We start from the raw sequence: 18,638 nt of genomic DNA, 5'->3' as shown, positions 1-18,638 counted from the left end.
AGAAGAAGGTACGTCTCATCAACTCCCAAGATTGTCAGGACGTGGTTGACTATTTAACACAGAACACCTGATCTTCCGCAGCCACCAGTGCTACTACAAGCACCACATCCGTTGCATTTGACACTTGGTGGGGAATTAACTGATTCACAGCCATTATTGTTACAACCAGATGAAGGCGCTAAGAAAGTTACACCACCTCATATGTCAGAGTTAGGCGGCGACACTATGGACGTAACGTGTGAAGATGATGAAGTACCTGCTGTTGGTGCAGTTTTGGAGGTGTCTGAGGCAAGAGAAGCTGGACAGGATGATTATGATGATGACGATGATACGGATCCCACGTATGTTCCCAATAGAGGAGATGAACAGGGGGACAGTTCAGAGGGGGAGTCAGAGAGGAGTAGGTGGAGACAAGTTGCTGAAGGAAACAGGGGGAGCTCGTCGTCAGAAACAGCTGGTGGCAGTGTCCGGCGCCATGTATCGCCACCTATGTACAGCCAGCCAACATGCCCTTCAACGTCAGCTGCGGATGCCACCATAGTGTCATCACCCCAGGGGGGCTCAGCGGTTTGGAAATTTTTTAATGTGTCTGCCACAGATTGGAGCAATGCCATCTGTTGTCTCTGCCTCCAAAAATTGAGCTGTGGAAAGGCCAACACTCACGTAGGGACAAGTGCCTTACGAAGGCACCTGGAGAAAAGGCACAAACTGCAATGGAAAGAGCACCTGAGCAAAAGCAGCACACAAAAGAAAAGCCACCCTCCTTCTCCTTTTCCTCCTTCAGGTGCTGCATCTTCAGCCGCTTTATCGCTTGCACCTTCACAGCCAACATCCTCCACTCCGCCTCTGCCGTTGAGAGGTTCCTGCTCCTCTTCCCACAGCAGCCAGGTGTCTGTGAAGGAAATCTTTGAGTGGAAGAAGACAATTTCTGCCTATCACCCCCTTGCCCGGCGTCTGATAGCTGGCGTGGCGGAACTGTTAGCTCGCCAGCTGTTACCATACAAGCTGGTGGACTCTGAGGCCTTCCGTAAATTTGTGGCCATTGGGACACCGCAGTGGAAGATACCAGGCCGCAATTATTTCTCTGAAAAGGTGATACCCAAACTGCACTGTGAAGTTGAGAGGCAAGTGGTGTCATCTCTGGCACACAGCGTTGGGTCAAGGGTCCACCTGACAACGGATGCCTGGTCTGCCAAGCACGGTCAGGGCCGCTACATTACTTACAAAGCCCATTGAGGTAGCTCTCTTCCTAATTGCAAAGAGGGGTCATCCACCCATGTATTAAAATCTCCAAGAACAATCCATCTGGGGTGTTCCAGTGGTAGGTTGCATAGAAGTTCTACAGGCTCCTTAAAGTGAACCTAAAGCCTACCAAAAAAAATGAGAGTAACTCACCTGGGGCTTCCCTCAGCCCCCTGCAGCCGATCGGTGCCCTCGCAGCTCCGGTCCGATGCTTCTGGACCCGCCGGCGATGACTTCCGGTTTTGCCGTCACCGGCTGACAGGCATGGGGACGCGAGTGATAGTTCACGTTCCCAGCCTGTATATCGCCCCCTATGCTGCTATTGCAGCCAGGAGGTCGCAATAGCAGCATAGGGGGCGATATACAGGCTGGGAACGCGAACTATCACTCGCATTCCCATGCCTGTCGGCCGGTGACGGCGAAACCGGAAGTCATCGCCGGCGGGTCCAGAAGCATCGGACCGGAGCTGCAAGGGCACCGATCGGCTGCAGGGGGCTGAGGGAAGCCCCAGGTGAGCTAATCTCATTTTTTTTGGTAGGCTTTAGGTTCACTTTAAAGTGTAACTGTCAGGCATAAAATCAAAAATTAATTCTTTATTTTTGTCTGGTAAACAAGTAATAAGGATGCTAACTAGGCAATCTAAAAGTTAAAAATCACTATTAATTTTCTTGTTTATAAATGGTCATTCCCCAGTTTACCTGACACTTATTTGGTACATTGCTGTGCAAATGAAGTTGCAGAACATGTTTGGTTGTCTTTTTTTGCTTCTTTACTTTCCTCTCAGACTTAACTAATGCAGCCTAATTGGCTGAAGCCTCTTTCCCCCCTGTTTTCCCTCCCCACACCCCTCTTCCTCTCTGATTGGCCAATATTTCTCATGCTGAGACAATGCACTTTCTATTGCAGAGCAATGCATACACAATCAGACAGAGGAGAGTAAGGGAGGAAATAACATTAGGATTTTTTTTTACTATAGAAAAATCACTAAAATCAAAATGTGGACAGTGCAATACATATGTTATGTAAGTAGAGCAAATATTTATCTACTTATATATGTGGGTTTTTTTTCTGAGATAGTATGGTTGACATCTCCACTGTAACCTCCTTGGCATTTAATTTCCCCAGGAATACTTTTCACCGCATGTTTTGTATTGAGGTGTATAACCATCAATACCGCTAGGGAGGTTAAGGAAGGTAGATAGGAAGGAGTCCAAAAAAATGTGGGAGAGATAGATGTGTCTCACCACAGGTGGTCCTGATTTGACAGGGGCATGTTGAAGCACTGGGAGGGGGAATGCAAGGGAAGGAGGGGAGAGAGGGGGATGGGACATATCGGAAAAACAACCAACAGAACAATCACACAGGGCAGTCAGACCTTTTCAGCCACTATTACAAATGCAAGTCAGTTTATATAAAGGGGGAGGGGGGCTGTCTCACACACAACAGTCCTGTCCCTCTCTCTACTCATGTGACAGCCAAGCCATCCTGTCAGATAACGCTGATGTGCTCCTCACACTCCATCCTGTCCCACTGACTGGTATCTACCTCACTCTCTCTTCTCTCCTGTGAGCACAGGCTGCTCTGCTGTCCATTAGGGGGGATGCAGAGGGACATAGACTGGCCAGCTTCAAAAGTCATTGGGTCAGCTGCAGCATCCAGGTTGGCATCTAACTCCAGTCTTGACTGGCGGTGGGCGGGGTTAGGGAGCGCGGCTAAACACTGCGCCTGTGGCAGCTTGGAGGAAGTGAGGAATGGAGCAGAGCTTTCTCCCCTGTCTATTGCTGGCTCTAGGGGGCGGAGGGGAGACGTGAGTGTGGTAGCATGCTGCATACACGTGTACCATCAACAGGAAGCTGGCTGCCGCTGCTGACAGGAGGACAAGTCAGAAATGAATTATATAGTAGTAGCTGCGGGCAGCCACAGCTTTTGATTGGACAGACCTCTAAGCGCCTGTACTGCCTATGGCTAGGGGCACCGCTGGGTGTCCTGGTTTCCATGGCTGCAGGGCATCAGTCATCATGTGACCTTTTGCCACCAGAGACCAAGGGACTAAAGAGCAAGACAGATCCTGATTTTTACACCCTCGCCCTGAGAGCTATGCAGCCTACAAACTGCCTGGACATATGGAACAGAAAAATAAAAGGATTTGTTGTTTTAGTGAAATGCTATTACTGTATACTTCATACAGTTTTGATAAGCCCAGTTTCAGACTGCACACAATTTGCATTAAAACTGCATACGAGCCAGAATTATTTGCATCTCATTGGTCATCCTTATGAATTACATTTTATATCTTTTCATTAAAGATTTGTGTTTATATTTTAGTTTAGTTTGTTTCATAGAAGTTTGCTAGTGGGTTCATATTGAAAGGGTAATATGTTCTTCCTTTATAGATGCCTACCCCAGTACAGAAGTAATTTATGCATGGACAAATGAGTCAGGTAATTCAGTCGCCGTAGCCCCAGATGGCTCTAGACTCAATCAGTATGATTTACTTGGCCATGTGGAAGGAACGGAAACAATACGGTCAAGTACAGGTAAATGTTTATTTAATTTTTTTAAGTATATATACTATCTGCATGGAGCATGTATGTTCTGTTTATGTTTGCGTGAATTTTCTCAGGGCACTTACAACCCTTAGGGCTGGAACCCACCAGAGCGATTTTCTGAGCTATTAGAGAGTGCGATTCAAACCGCTATCGATTTCCCTAAACATTCAGCTAATGTTAATGGATGGGCCAAATTCCACTAGAGCGATTGCGATTACCAAAACGCAAAACACAGGACATGCAGCATTTTTCGCGTTTCACGTTAGCGTTTCTGCAATGTAAAGTACATAAATGCTGGCGTAATCGCTCATCAAAACCTGCACAGAGTGATTTTGCTAGCGTTTTGAAATGACTGCACACTGTAAAAAAAAAAATTAAAATTAATTGAAAGGACCAATCAGGAATAAAAATGCTAATTGCTAATCGCTACACAATCGCTGGCAGAATGCTTACACTTTTTAAAAACGATACCAAAATCGCTCATGAAATAGCTTACGAAACGCTAGCAATTGCGATTAGCAATAGCGTTTTGTAGAGGGTTCCAGGCCTAAAACATATTAGTAATTTAGTAGGTATCACCTACTACTATACACATAGTATACACACATGACTGGAGTAGGTAACCGGGTGCCCTCTAATTACCTGCAACTCTCCATGGCTCTTTATCTTTATTGATAAGAGAAAAATACTTGACAATTTGCTGCTTATTTTATTTAAAGGGAACCTGAAGCAAGAAGTATATGGAGGCTGCCATATTTATTTCCTTTTAAACAATACCAGTTGTCTGGCAGCCCTGCTGATCTATTTGGCTGCAGTAGTGGCTGAATCACACCAGAAACAAGCATGCTGCTGCAAATATTGTCAGATCTGACAATAATGTCAGAAACACATGATCTGCTGCATGCTTGTTCAGGGTCTATGGCTAAAAGTAGTAGAGGCAGAGGATCAGCAGGATAGCCATGCAACTGGTATTTCTTAAAGAGGCTCTGTAACAAAATTTTCAGCCTTATTTCTTCTATCATATAAGTTCCTATACCTGTTCTAATGTGGTCTGTCTTACTGCAGCCTTTCCTAGTTGCACAGTGACTGTATTATCTCTGTTATATAATCTAATCTTCTTTCCTTTGTCAGCTTTGTCGGCTCAGGCAGGAATGTGCTGCTCTGCTGTGATAGGTAGAAGTTATACACACTCTCTCCACGGTCCCTCCGGGCTCTGTATGAGTCACAGACTGAGCTTTTCTCAGCCTATCACATGCTGGTTAGCAGCCATGTTTTTTGTTTGTAAACACTGCCTAAAACTGGCAATTACAAGCCAGGATTGCAGCAGGATGTGGCAGAAACAGCAAAGAGGGGCCCAGGAGAACATAATAAATAGAATGGTATGCTTTTTATTGTAATTGTAAGAATGTTAGAGTACAGATTCTCTTTAAAAGGAAATAATATGGCAGCCCCCATACACAGTACCTCTTGATTCAGGTGTCCTTTTAATTTTGTTTGAATGCTTAACAAACTATATGTTGAAAAGTAAACAAGCAAAACTCACAACAGTGCAATAAAACACACTTATTTTTACGCATTTCTATACAAATTCAGACAAACTTATTATTCTAAAAAAAATGCAATAATAACACACTGGTCCCACAGTGCACACCACTGTGGCAGCACATCCAACCCAATCTAACTTAATATGTGTGTGTGTGTAATTATGTATAGAAGAACAATATCTTCATTTAAGTTTTTTAATAAGTAAAAAATAAAAGTGATTTATTACATCACATGAACCTCTTGAGGACCACAGTGCTAACCCCGCCTAAAGACCACGCTATTTTTTGTGTAATTGGCCACTGCAGCTTTAAGGCCAAGCTGCAGGGCTGCACAACAGAGCACACTAGTGATCCCCCCCCCTTTTCCCCCCACCAACAGAGCTCTCTGTTGGTGGGGTCTGATCGCCCCCAGTGTTTGTTTGTTTTTTGAAAATATTTATACTAATTATTTTTATTAAATTTACTTATTTTTTTTTTTTTTTTTACAATACCCTCCCTCCCTCCCTCCCTCCCTCCCCCCGCCAGCCAATCAATCCCTGTGATCAGCTGTCATAGGCTTCATCCTATGACAGTCGATCACCGCCGACAGTCAGGAGGGGACAGCCGTGTCACACGGCTGTCCCCAGTACAGCGCTGCTGCAGATCGCAGCGCTGTACTTAGGAGAAAGACGGCGACGGATTCGCCGTCTAAGTCTCCCGAGCGGCAATCGGCGCTCGGAGACCGAAGGCGGAGCTCTGCTCCGCCTACCAACAGGAGATGCGCGAGCAGCCTGCGCGCGATCTCCTGCAAACTGCCGCCCCAGGACTTTACACCGATCGGCATTAGGCGTTCCTGGGGCTGCCGCCGCGGCCACGCCCATCGGCGTGACGCGGTCGGCAAGCAGTTAATGTGTGATTCACTGGTATTCATTTTAACAGGCAAATCTATGCATTTTCTTTAGCAAGCAGACATCAACATAGAAGACTAAAATAGAAAAATTTAATATCTTGTGTAAAGGTGCGTACACATGTCGTTTAAACTGGTCGTTTCAACGACTTGAAGTACAAACTTAACAGTCGCTCGACTGCGCGTACACACATCCAACTTGTCATTTAAATGACAGGTTGGACAACAAGTTGGGTGAAAAATCAGGACGTGTGTATGTGCCTTAAGTGGACGTTTCTTACAAAACACACTAGATCACACCCAACAGCACACTACTGTAATTGTCAACCTTCTACAATCTGCAAAGAAACTGCACCCACAAAAAAAAGGAAGTAGCTGCACCCAATACGGGATGCTGTTATCTTTAGTCCATAAAAATGGACAGAAAATTAACTGCAATGCATATTTCAGCAAACAGCAATGGGGGAATCAAAATGTAAACCAACAGATTGCAACACATCCAAAATGCACACAGCAGTGCTCCAGCAAAATGTAAATCCAGCCCTACTGTAGAGAAGTCCTTTCTAAACATGGTAAACTCACCTTTCCTTTATACATGTTTGCTTTCTTAAAACAGAAAGAATTTGCGATAATTCAGGTTGGAGTGAGCTTGAGATGTCTCCCAGGCATCACTGCTGAATATATGCAAATTAACCATTGTAGTCCCTTACACACTCCAATGAGTTCTGGGTCACCATGAGCTTGCTGGTTAGTCTGTACCTCTCGGTGTTACAAGCCCTACTGCATAGAGCCAAATTAATCCATGCCATGCACTGATGAGGATCAAACAATCCGAAACAGTCTGTATGCATGTTGGATTATTATGGCTCTGTACAAATTAACAAGCTGACACATCATTGCATTCCAGCGGTTCTGGAGGTGTGTTTAGCTTCTAAGAGTACAAGGGTTAATTTGCATATATTCAGCAGTGATGCCTGGGAGACATCTCAAGCTCACTCCAACCTGAATTATCGCAAATTCTTTCTGTTTTAAGAAAGCAAACTTTTGTTTTCCTTCTTGTTTTTACTGATGGCTAACACGGTACAATACCCTACTGCTACTACCTGAATTATCGCAAATTCTTTCTGTTTTAAGAAAGCAAACTTTTGTTTTCCTTCTTGTTTTTACTGATGGCTAACACAGTACAATACCCTACTGCTACTACTATGCTTGAAGATACCGCAATGTACCGCACTTTCCTGGAACTAAAGAAAGACCTGAAGAAACTTGCACAACTGGACAGCGACATCTTTTTTTTGACTACATGAAAAAAGGAAAAACTTATACCTCAAGGACTAAGGATACAGAATCCCACCCTGCATACATACAATAGCAGGTTTGCAGAAGAAATCTGCAGGAGGAGCTCGGAGAGAATACGGAATAACCTTTTAAGAGTCTGCTATAACCGTAAGAGGATTACAAAGGATGAGATACAGAGCCTGAAACTGTCTCTGAATGATGACCCCACTGGATATACATGGGATAAACTACAGACCTTATATGGGAAACTACAGAGATTCTTAATTAACAACAAAAAGAAAAAACTTCAGAGACTTAGAATTAAGAGTGGACGCCTGGATGCACAAGCAGCAGAAAAAGAGCAACCCACAGGTGTAATGAATCTTTCCTCTTATCAGGCTACTGAAGCTGAAATGTCAGTACTCTCCAAAGGCCTGTCATTCTGCCCTGCGAGACCCATAGACAGGATTGCACTCTGTGGAGATATGGAGGTATTTTTCAGAAAGCTGCGACTCAAGGAACACTACCATGACAAGGAAGCCTGTGATACAATGGATAATGGACCAAAACGCACCATATCTAAAAGGAAAAAAAAAGAAAAAAAGATGGACCCCCAAAGAAGGAAAAAACCCGGCCCTGGATAAATACATCAACAAATTCAGATGCAGAATCTCTGACAGGATCCTGAGTAAAAGAAAGACACTGGCCCAGAACGTAACACCACAGGAGCAACAGGCCATCAGATCCCTTAAGGAGAATAAGGACATTATTATTAAACCAGCGGATAAAGGTGGTGCCATAGTCATAATGAACACCAGTGACTACATCCAGGAGGCACAAAGACAATTATCCAACACCGCTCACTATGCCAAATTACAGGGGGACCCCACAAAAGGCTACAGGATGGCACTTAATAGGATGGTTAACAGATTGCCTGCAAACATCAGACAACATGTAAGGACCCTTGTCCCTGAAGAGCCTAGAACAGCCTGCTTTTACATGCTTCCCAAGATCCACAAAGAGGGAAACCCAAGCAGGCCCATAATCTCAGGGAGCGGAACTCTTACAGAGAACATCTCAGGGTGGCTGGAAAACATCTTGAAACCTCTTGTCTGTAAAAGACCCAGCTACCTACAGGATACCACCCACCTCCTGAACAAACTGACAGCCATCGGCCCAGTACCTGAGGGAACCATACTGGCCACGATGGACGTGGAGTCCCTGTACACGAACATTCCCCATGATGATGGTATTGCGGTCTGCCGTGAATATCTTCAGGGTCAGGGCATACCTGTAAAGCCTATTACTGGACTGATCAAATTCATTCTCACTCATAATTATTTCACTTTTGGACAGGACCTCTATTTACAGCAAATGGGCGTGGCAATAGGTTCGCGATTCGCTCCACAGTATGCAAATCTATTCATGGCCAAAATCGAAGAGGAATACCTCAATGCATGTGGCATAAAACCCTTGGCCTACTTCCGCTTCATTGATGATATTTTAATAATCTGGTCCGCAAGTGAGGATGATCTTCTCCAGTTCCACAGGAACTTCAATGCCTTCCATCCTACAATCAAATTGAAACTTACCTACTCTCACACAGAGATTAACTTTCTGGACACCACCATATACATCAGGGGTAACAACATACAAACCTCTGTGTATCGCAAACCTACAGACCGTCCCACATACCTAAGATATGACAGTTTTCATCCCAAGCACATTAAGAACTCTATAATTTACAGCCAAGCTATAAGGTACAACCGGATTTGTTCTGACAGGATGGACAGAGACAAGCACCTGGATCACCTTAAGAACACTTTCATTAAACAAGGTTACAGTCCTCCTATGGCTGAGGCCCAAATCAGGAAAGCCAGCAACATCCCCAGGACTGAACTCCTGAAATATAAGCAAAACCAGAAACAGGAACGTGTCCCTTTGGTTGTCACCTACAACCCACACCTGGAAATCTTAAGGAGGATTGCTAAAGAACTTCATCCCATTTTACACAAGGATCACAGACTGAGAACGATATTCCCTAAACCTCCACTCTTGTCATATCGGCAACCACACAATCTAAAACAGATGATTGTCAGGAGCTCTTCGAATAAGCCTCAACAAAACGGAACATCACCCTGCCGACAAAAAATATGTGGAACCTGCAGACACGTTTACTCCACTGACAGGGTAACGATACCAGGTTCACAACAGGAGTACAGAGTACAAGGTACATTTTCCTGTGGGTCCACCAATCTGGTATATCTGATCATGTGTGCATGATCAATAAATGGTATCATCCTGATTTAAAACTTCTTGCTTTTACTGATGGCTAACACGGTACAATACCCTACTGCTACTACTTGTTTTCCTTTATACACATACCAGGTCCTTATGTTGTTTGCACAGAACAAGGGAAATAAAGCTAATTTGCTTAGCCAGTATATTGCTCTTGAATGTAGTTATGCCTCTGAGTTGTCTCTTTTCTAATCTGCTGTAAATATGTTGACAACCAAATAGCAACCAACTCTTGAAACATTTAATTTTAAAAATAACTATAATATCTGCAAAATTTTCAGGAAAACCAGAAGAACTTGGAAGATGCAACATACCCATACTAAAATAGCTCTAGATCTTTACCTTTCAAAATGGTGGCACTTGTGGTAATTGCTTGCTGTTCAGACATGCTCAGGCCTTTGCGATTTAACTGGAAAAAAAAGTGCTTAAGGACTCTGAGATTAACATTCTGCCACATGGCCAGCTAGTAATAAAATAAGGCATATGTGATATATTTTTTTAACCATTGCTAACAAATATATTTTGAGGTATGTTGTAGCAGTGGCACATGTCATGGGTTCTTCAGGCTAAATATTGTTGAAGTTACCAAAAGGGTTGAACACCTCTCAGAAAGAAGTTTATTCATGAAATGTGTCAAGTGTTTGGCCCTTTATTCATGAGTTTTCCATATAAGATGCTTCTGACCATAAGACGCAACTAGGTTTAGAGGACAAAAACAAGGGAAAAAATGTAGCAAACCTGGTGCGTTCATGGTGCATGGGTGTCTTGTGGATGCCCCCCCCCCCAATTATTGTGTCCCTCCTGTACCTCTTGTCCCCCCCCCCCCTTGTTCCTCTTGCTTCCCCATGTCCTCCTCTGTCTCCTTGTTTCCTCCTGTGTCTCCCATGTGTCTGCCTCTGTCCCCTTTGTGTCCTCCTCTGTCCCCCTTGTATCCTCCTCTGTGACCCTTTGTCCTTCTGTGCCCTCTATTGTCCCCTCCGTGTCTTCTTCTGTGCCCTTTTTGTCTCTCTGTGTACTCGTTTGTCTCCCGTGTCCTCCTCCATGCCCCTTTTTGTCCCTGGTGTACTCGTCTGTCTCCCATGACCTCCTTTTTGTCTCCTTTGTCCTCCTTATTGTCCCCCTTTTTGTCCCCATGTTCTCCTTTTTTGTCCCCATGTCATAGTTTGTCCCCCATGTCCTTGTTTGTCTCCATGTCCTCCTTTTTGTCCCAGTGTCCTCGTTTGTACCCGTGTCTTCATTTGTGCCCTCCTGCTCTTTTGTTTGTTCTTATTTTTGTCCCTGTGTTCTTGTTTGTCTCCGTTTCCTCATTTTTTTCCCTTGTGTCCTCCTTTTTGTCCCCGTGTACTTGTTTTTGTCCCCGTGCAGAGTAAGAAGCAGCGGAAGCCAATCATGTCTCTCACCTGATCTGAGGGCGCCCGCGGCATTCAGAGACCTCACCTCTCCCTCATTGTTTCTCTAATGCTGGTTGTGTGTAATGATACCAATCGTGAGGGAGAGGAGAAACCACTGATCACCGCAGGCGCCCTCAGATCAGGTGAGAAATGCAATTGGCTTCCACTGCTATTAACTTTACACACAGCAAAGGAGGACTCCTCACAGGGAGTCCCCATCATCACAGCAGGCTGGTGGTTCATATCAGCAGACGTTCATAAGTTGGCGACTCCTTGTATTCAGGCTAAAAGATGCAGTGACTTTTTCTCCCCTCTATTTTCCCCGCTTTTGGGAGAGAAAAAGCGTATCTTATAGTCCGAAAAAGATGATACTTTGAAAGGTGTATTGTATCCTTTGTTCCATATACTTGGAGGGAAACTTTTGATAAGCGTGTTTATGTATAAATATTGATTTTATTATGTATGTGTCATAATCCAAGTATTGTGAAAAAAATTATTGATTTTATGTTAAAAAAGAATGTTTTTCATTAGCATTTAACAACTTAAGGTGATATCATAATTTACACTTCCCTTAAAAGTCCCAAGTACCTATAACACTTTTTTTCTGATTCTGTATATATTTGGTATGTGGGGAACTGATTAATAGAGATGGCCCGAACGGTTCGCCGGCGAACGGTTCCAGGCGAACTTTGGGTGGTTCAGTTTCGCATGCGAACACGAACTTTCCCGGGAGTTCGGTTCGCCCTCATATTGCACCATTAGGGTCAACTTTGACCCTCTACATCACAGTCAGTGGGCCCGTTGTAGCCAATCAGGCTACACTATCTCCTGGAGCCACCCCACCCCTTATATAAGGCAGGCAGCGCCGGCCATTATAGTCGTTCGTGTCCCTGTAGTAATTAGTGAAGGGAAAGCTGCTGTAGACTCTCATAGGGAAAGTAGCTAAGACTACCCCTGGGCCTTTCTTGTAGTTGAAGACAAATAAGACAAATAACATTTATACTGCGCTTTTCTCCTTGCGGACTCAAAGCGCCAGAGCAGAGCAGCAGCCACTAGGGCGCGCTCTATTGGCAGTAGCAGTGTAAGGGAGACTTGCCAAAGGTCTCCTACTGAATTAGTGCTGGCTTACTGAACAGGCAGAGCCGAGATTCGAACCCTGGTCTCCTGTGTCAGAGGCAGAGCCCTTTACCATTACACCATCAGCCAACTGCATCTTGAAGAGATGAGTGAAATGGCTGGCTTCAGCCTGTAATGTTAGTTGACCTGGGTTTGATTCCCGGCCAATGGTGGTATAGTGGTGAGCATAGCTGCCTTCCAGGCAGTTGACCTGGGTTAGATTCCTGGCCAATGTATGTGAGCTTGCTTTTGACAGCCTACAAATCCCTGGAAGACAAAATCAGAGAGAGAGAGAGAGAGAGAGAGAGAGAGAGAGAGAGAGAGAGAGAGTAAGAGAGAAAGGGAGGGAGAATTACACTCCCTGATTGCTGTATACATATGCAGTAGTTTAGGCCTGCAATTTAGCATTGAATGTGATTTCTGCCCTTAAAACCGTGCTTTGCGTCAAATGCAAATTTTTCCGCGGGACTTTAGGCGTCTATCCCACTCATCCATGCCCCCCTCCAGGTGTTAGACCCCTTGAAACATCTTTTCCATCACTTTTGTGGCCAGCATAATTTTTTCAAGTTTTCCAAGTTCACCTCCCCATTGAAGTCTATTGCGGTTTGCGAAAGTTCGTGCGAACCGAACTTTTGCGGAAGTTCGCGAAATCGGAGGTTCGGGCCATCTCTACTGATTAATACATGAACACATTTTTATTTTTCAAAAAGAGTATATTGAGCATAACAAAATAATGACAACTTCTGTATGTCAACAGCAGCATGCACAGGAACGTATAAGAGTGACATAAATCAGACACCTAGAATATAGAGCATGAACAAAACATACCAAATAGCCAATGAGAAAGGTTAATTAAAGAAAAACGTTAAAACCCTTTACAATCAATCTACTCTTCACAAATCTGGTTATATTTATAAAGGTTCTTCTCAATACTAAAATAATAACTATTATCAGAAAGGTTAATAAGGTCAAGTCTATCTATTACCACTTGTGTATCCAGGCTGGGGGACTTCCATTGCAGGGCAATGGACCAATGGGCTGCCAGGAGTATATTATTATACATTTTTTTTTAAACTTGAGGGACAGAAGGATTATATACATAGAACAACCCCTGAACGGTAAATATGAACTTTATAAACCAAAGAAATAAACTGTCACCAGGCTTCCCAAAATTGATCGACCACAGGGAAATCCCCAAAAATATGGGATAGTGTCCCTACGCACCACACCACCTAAAACAGTTGGAGAAGTTGGAAAATGTTTAAATAATGCTATAGAATTCTGGCGAATTTTTATAGTTCAGGTCCCAGAATACTTTAAACAGAAATGTCATCCCTTCTGGGGCTCAAAATCACAGCAGAAACATGGGTGTAGATTATTTAAAGAGAATCTGTATTGTTAAAATCGCTCAAAAGTAAACATACCAGTGCGTTAGGGGACATCTCCTATTACCCTCTGTCACAATTTCGCCGCTCCTCGCCGCATTAAAAGTGGTTAAAAACAGTTTTAAAAAGTGTGTTTGTAAACAAACAAAATGGCCACCAAAACAGGAAGTAGGTTGATGTACAGTATGTCCACACTTAGGCTCAACACACCATACAATCTAGGTTGTTCAATCTTCCCACTTTCATGTAGTATAAGAGCTTATCCAATCAATCATCCAAGGTATTTTCAATCTGTTGGCCCTTATACTACATAGATTTGGTAAATCTGTACAACCAAGATTGTATGGTGTGTGTTGAGCCATAGAAAATACATCCATACACAAGCAGGCTGTATACAGCATTACTTTTGAATCTCAAGAGAACATTTGTGTGTTTCTTTCCCCCATGCACTGAAGTTTCAGGCTGCTCTTTTCTTCCTGCAAACAGCTTTGCCCTTGTTTGTAATTCCTCAGTATGTGAAAGCCCAGCCAGCTCAGAGGACGATTTATCCAGCTTGTAAAAGATAAGAGAGAAGAGAGAAGCTGCTCTAATCTAATATAACACACAGGCAGTGTGCAGAGAGGGGCCTGGAAGGGGGAGTTCATATCAGAACCACAACACTGAAGAACTTGGCAGCCTTCCAGACACAGGCCGACAAGTCTGACAGGGGAAAGATACATTGATTTATTACAGAGACAGTGATAGTATAAAGTGCTGCAGTAAGCCAGAACACATTAATCACTTCTCTCTTGGTCGTGGATTTTGCTGCTGTTGGAGGCAGAGCTATGAGCCACAGCTTTGCCTCCATGCCCTTCTATCAGTGGCGGATCTCCACCTCTCCCCCGCCCCTCTCAGTAAAGGAAGACTGAGAGAGGCAGGGGAGAGGCGGCGATCCGGGCTGACAGACGCGCTGAGAGGCAGAGCTGCGGCTCATAGCTCTGCCTCTCACAGAAGCGCTGCCCGGATTGGAGTTTGGGGGGATTTAGTTAGTGTACAGTGTCGGGGATGCGGCGGTTTAGGTAGAGCAAAGATGTTAAACACATTTTTTAATTAAAAACATGTTTTTTTCGAGACTTCAGAGTCTCTTTAAGTACCAGCGGTCTCTGCCCCCTTAAGGACCAGAGACCGCTTGTACAGAAACAGCGGGATCGCCGGACATACCTGCCAGCAATCGCCATCACCGCCGCACGTCGGGATCCTGGGCCACCATCTCTATGACGGCAGAGTTCCTGTGAGGCGGTCAGGAGCCGCTTTCATTGGCTCCTGACCCTGTCTTTCAATGTAAGCCAATGGGAGTTGCTTACATTGAAAGATAGGGCCAGGAGCCAATGAAATCGGCTCCTGACCCACTCACAGGGCTCTGCCATCATAGAGACAGGCAGAGCAAGTGAGCTGCGGCGAGAGATGTCGTAATTCAGCGGGAAGATCGGCGGGAGCAACAGAAACACGGATGCGTGGATGCGCGCAGCGGCGGCTGATTGAAATCTACGCCCTGCCAGCCAGTTAATCACCAAAACAAGGCATAGATTTCAATCAGCTTGGTCCCTAAGTAGTTAAACTCCCTGGAATTATAATTATTTCTGGATATAGGTTCTAAAAGCCGTGCAATTTTTTCACAAGCCTTTAAAGACCCTAAGAGAGATCTGCAGCAGCTCCTGCATGCAATTCATTCAGGCACGGGATTACCACTCTGAGCTGTGGATTTCCGCTAAGGAGGTTAAAAGTACAACGTGGGTCAGTAATTTAATCTGTAGTAGTGTGATGTTTAAGTGTGCTTCATTGAGAATCTATCCACTTTAAAATGAGCCATTTTGCTTGCCCTAGATGGGAAATATTAATTTGTTTTATTTCTTTAGTATTGTCAACCAGTTCTTCATAGCATAGTACCAAAATACAATTTTTCCATTCTAAAGTCTTATCTTGTCACCTTTCTGTTCAAGTTATTTAGTAGGTGAAACATTTAGCACAGGGCACTTTTCCTTATACTATTCAGTATGTTCCAATTAAATACTACAGTAGCTAAGTTATAAGCTGTTATATTTCATGTACTTGTAGCCTTAAGCGTAACTCTGGGTACAAGCATGATTTACCTTTTAAATGTGACTTTCATCTGTATTTTAAAAAGTACAGTCTTGCCCCCAGGTTTACATAACTGGAACCACTTGCCAATAATGTTTATGTCAGCCAGGAGGATGCTCTTTTATTTTTGCAGAGTTTTTGAGAGAGAAGCACTTTAAGACAAGTGTGAGATATGCCTCTTTGGTAGGCTGTCCACAAGCACCGAAAGTTTAAGTAATCAAGTTCAAATAAAAGCAACGCCAAAGTATTCAGGCGCTTCTAAGTAGTAAAACAATACTGCTTCTATGAAGCCTTTTGACATGTTTAGTTATAACTAAAATATATTTGAAATGCATTATATACAGCTTCCCTACTTTAAATTATTTACCTCACATTTACATTGCATTTCCAATGACTTCAGTACAATCAAAAAATCAAAACAGGACATTACTGCATGCAAAAGCTCTAGATACCAGCTGTGCTTAAAGAGGAACTTCAGCCTGAACAAACATACTGTCATTAATTTTCATTAGTTATGTTAATTAAAATAGATAGGTTATATAATCTCTTACCCACCATCTTTTAAAAGAACAGGCAAATGTTTGATTTCATGAGGGCAGCCATCTTTTTGGTTGAAAGGAGATGACAGGGAGCATGAGACACAGTTCCAACTGTCCTGTGTGCTGATCACCCCTCCCAGTTGTTAGGCAACGTGAATAACAACATAGGAAATCCCATCATGCTTTGCACAGCATCAGGGGAAAAAGCCCAGGCAGTTTTCTTTGATGGGTGGAGCTTAGATAAAAATGCAGCTAAAAATGATGCTTTGGTAAGAAAAACAAAGTTCAGATGTTGTGAAACTGTTAAAGAAACACCAAGCCTGTTCACTGCTGCTGAGTAGATTTTTAGTCCGGAGGTTCACTTTAACTCCACCTGAATAGGAGGCAGCGCAGCCTTCCCATTTGCTCTTATCTGAATTGATTGAAGCAGTGTTGTATTGGTGTAATTGAGCATTTCCAAGTGTGGTGGAGAACAACTTGTTCTATACAACTACTTCCCACTGGGCATTGAAATGTCTTGTTACATCACTACATCACTGCTTAAAGCAGAATCAAATCCATTATTATAATTAACTAACAGTAATGCTTTAATAGAGCAGCCTTACTATCTGATATTTGTCAAAGGCCCCGTGGTGGCCATCTTTGTTTCCCAGATGATTTAATTGCATGCAGGGGAAAGGTCAGGGTTGGCATTTCCATAGGGTCAAATTGGGGAATTGTCCCAGTGCCTCAAGCCAGCTGCCGAGCCCTCCAGGTCTCCCGTCAACAGCTGTATTGTGGTCCCCAGGACCCTAGCCAAGTTTTCGGCAGTGTACCAACTTACCTGTCATGGCTAGGTGCCCTCCTTCATAAGTCTTTAGCCCCATCTACACGATCCGATTCTTTGTACGATTCGATTATGATTCTATTTACGATCCGATTAAATCCGACATGTCCGATCAGGATTCGATTCAATTCGATTTGCCATTGTTTTGCAATAGCAAATCAAATTAAATCGAATCGAATCCCGATCGGACATGTCGGATTTAATCGGATCGTAAATAGAATCGTAATCGAATCGTACAAAGAATCCTATCGTGTAGATGGGGCTTTAGGCTCTGTGCATTCTCAACAAAGCAATAACATGCACTGGGCCATGGAGGAGAGGCAACCCTGTGAGGATGAAGATAGGAATGCACAGAGCCACGGACTAATAGAGAAGGATGAAGATGGGAATGCACAGAGCCATGGAGTAATGGAGGAGTGCTATCCCCCAGGACAGGTGAGTTGCTCGACTGCTGAAAACCCCGCTGGGGTCCCAGGGACCACAGTGAGGTTGAGGGGAGTCATGGAAGGGGCTTGGAAGCAGCCTTAGGGACCCTGGGCAGGGTTGAGTGGGCCCCCAGTTTAATTTTAACTGTATCTAGAAATGGTCCTGGGAAAATCCTAGATAGCACTTGCTGGAGTAGTACAAGGTTCAACCATCTGCTCAGAGTGGTATAGTCACTTCCTTACTCTTTGAGCTCCCATACCCCTCTCAGTTTCCGTTGTCTAACTACTCCGCTTAGTTCCCATATGCTCTCTAAATGTCCCGTTCCCCTCCCCCCCCTCCTCAGGTGCTAACTGAAAAGTCTGCCCAGTTCTCCAAGAACTCAAACCCTTCCTTCCTACACCAACATCTTACCCACATATTTAACTCCCTAAGCTCCTGCTGCCTTTCAAGTGAAGCACATGACCCTGGAAGTATTATAGAAAACGCCACCTTGGAGGCCCTTCTCTTGAGTTTATATCCTAGTTCCCTAAAAACATTTTAGGATCTACCATCTTTTACTATTTTTGTAAATGGTACCAATGTGTACCACAACAGCTGGGGCCTCCCCAGCCCCACCCCACCCATTAATTTGTCACTAGTTAGAGAATAATGTTTAATTTGTAAACTAATATTTCTGTATTTCATTTAGTTTTAGGGACAGATACTTAATTTTATACAGACTGCATCGTTGTGGTTGTTATGCAATAAGTCTCTGTGTATGTATGAATGTTTTAAAGGAATTTGGCTCTACCCTTTAGCACCTTTCTCCAGTGTACTCTATTTATTATCCATATTGCCCAGGTTTTAATCTTATGCATTCTACTTTCTCTATTGGGGCATGGTTACATTAGTAATTATCAACATATGTTTATGGACAAATGTATAAATGGTATGAGAGAAACACGGCTTCTCCCTTATATGTTGGTTAAGATACATTATTTTGACTCCCTGGGTTAAGTTTAGTGTTTAATGTTAGATTTAGGGCCCGTTTCCACTAGAGC

The 18,638-nt window shown here is 43.7% G+C and overlaps 1 protein-coding gene across 2 annotated transcripts in view; it reads left to right on the top strand.

Annotated features, from left to right (window-relative positions):
• GABRA3 (gamma-aminobutyric acid type A receptor subunit alpha3) overlaps positions 1 to 18,638 on the top strand; it is a 258,307-nt gene that overhangs the window by 206,969 nt on the left and 32,700 nt on the right. For both annotated transcript variants that reach the window (XM_068249708.1, XM_068249709.1), the window contains exon 7: positions 3,636 to 3,779. In XM_068249708.1, the coding sequence (XP_068105809.1) occupies positions 3,636 to 3,779 (144 nt within the window). The remainder of the gene's footprint in view (positions 1 to 3,635; positions 3,780 to 18,638) is intronic.

This window comes from Hyperolius riggenbachi, chromosome 8 (assembly GCF_040937935.1).
Source record: "Hyperolius riggenbachi isolate aHypRig1 chromosome 8, aHypRig1.pri, whole genome shotgun sequence".
NCBI lineage: Eukaryota > Metazoa > Chordata > Amphibia > Anura > Hyperoliidae > Hyperolius > Hyperolius riggenbachi.
The sequence above is the reverse complement of the archived record's forward strand: the minus strand, read 5'-3'. Positions and strand labels throughout refer to the sequence as shown.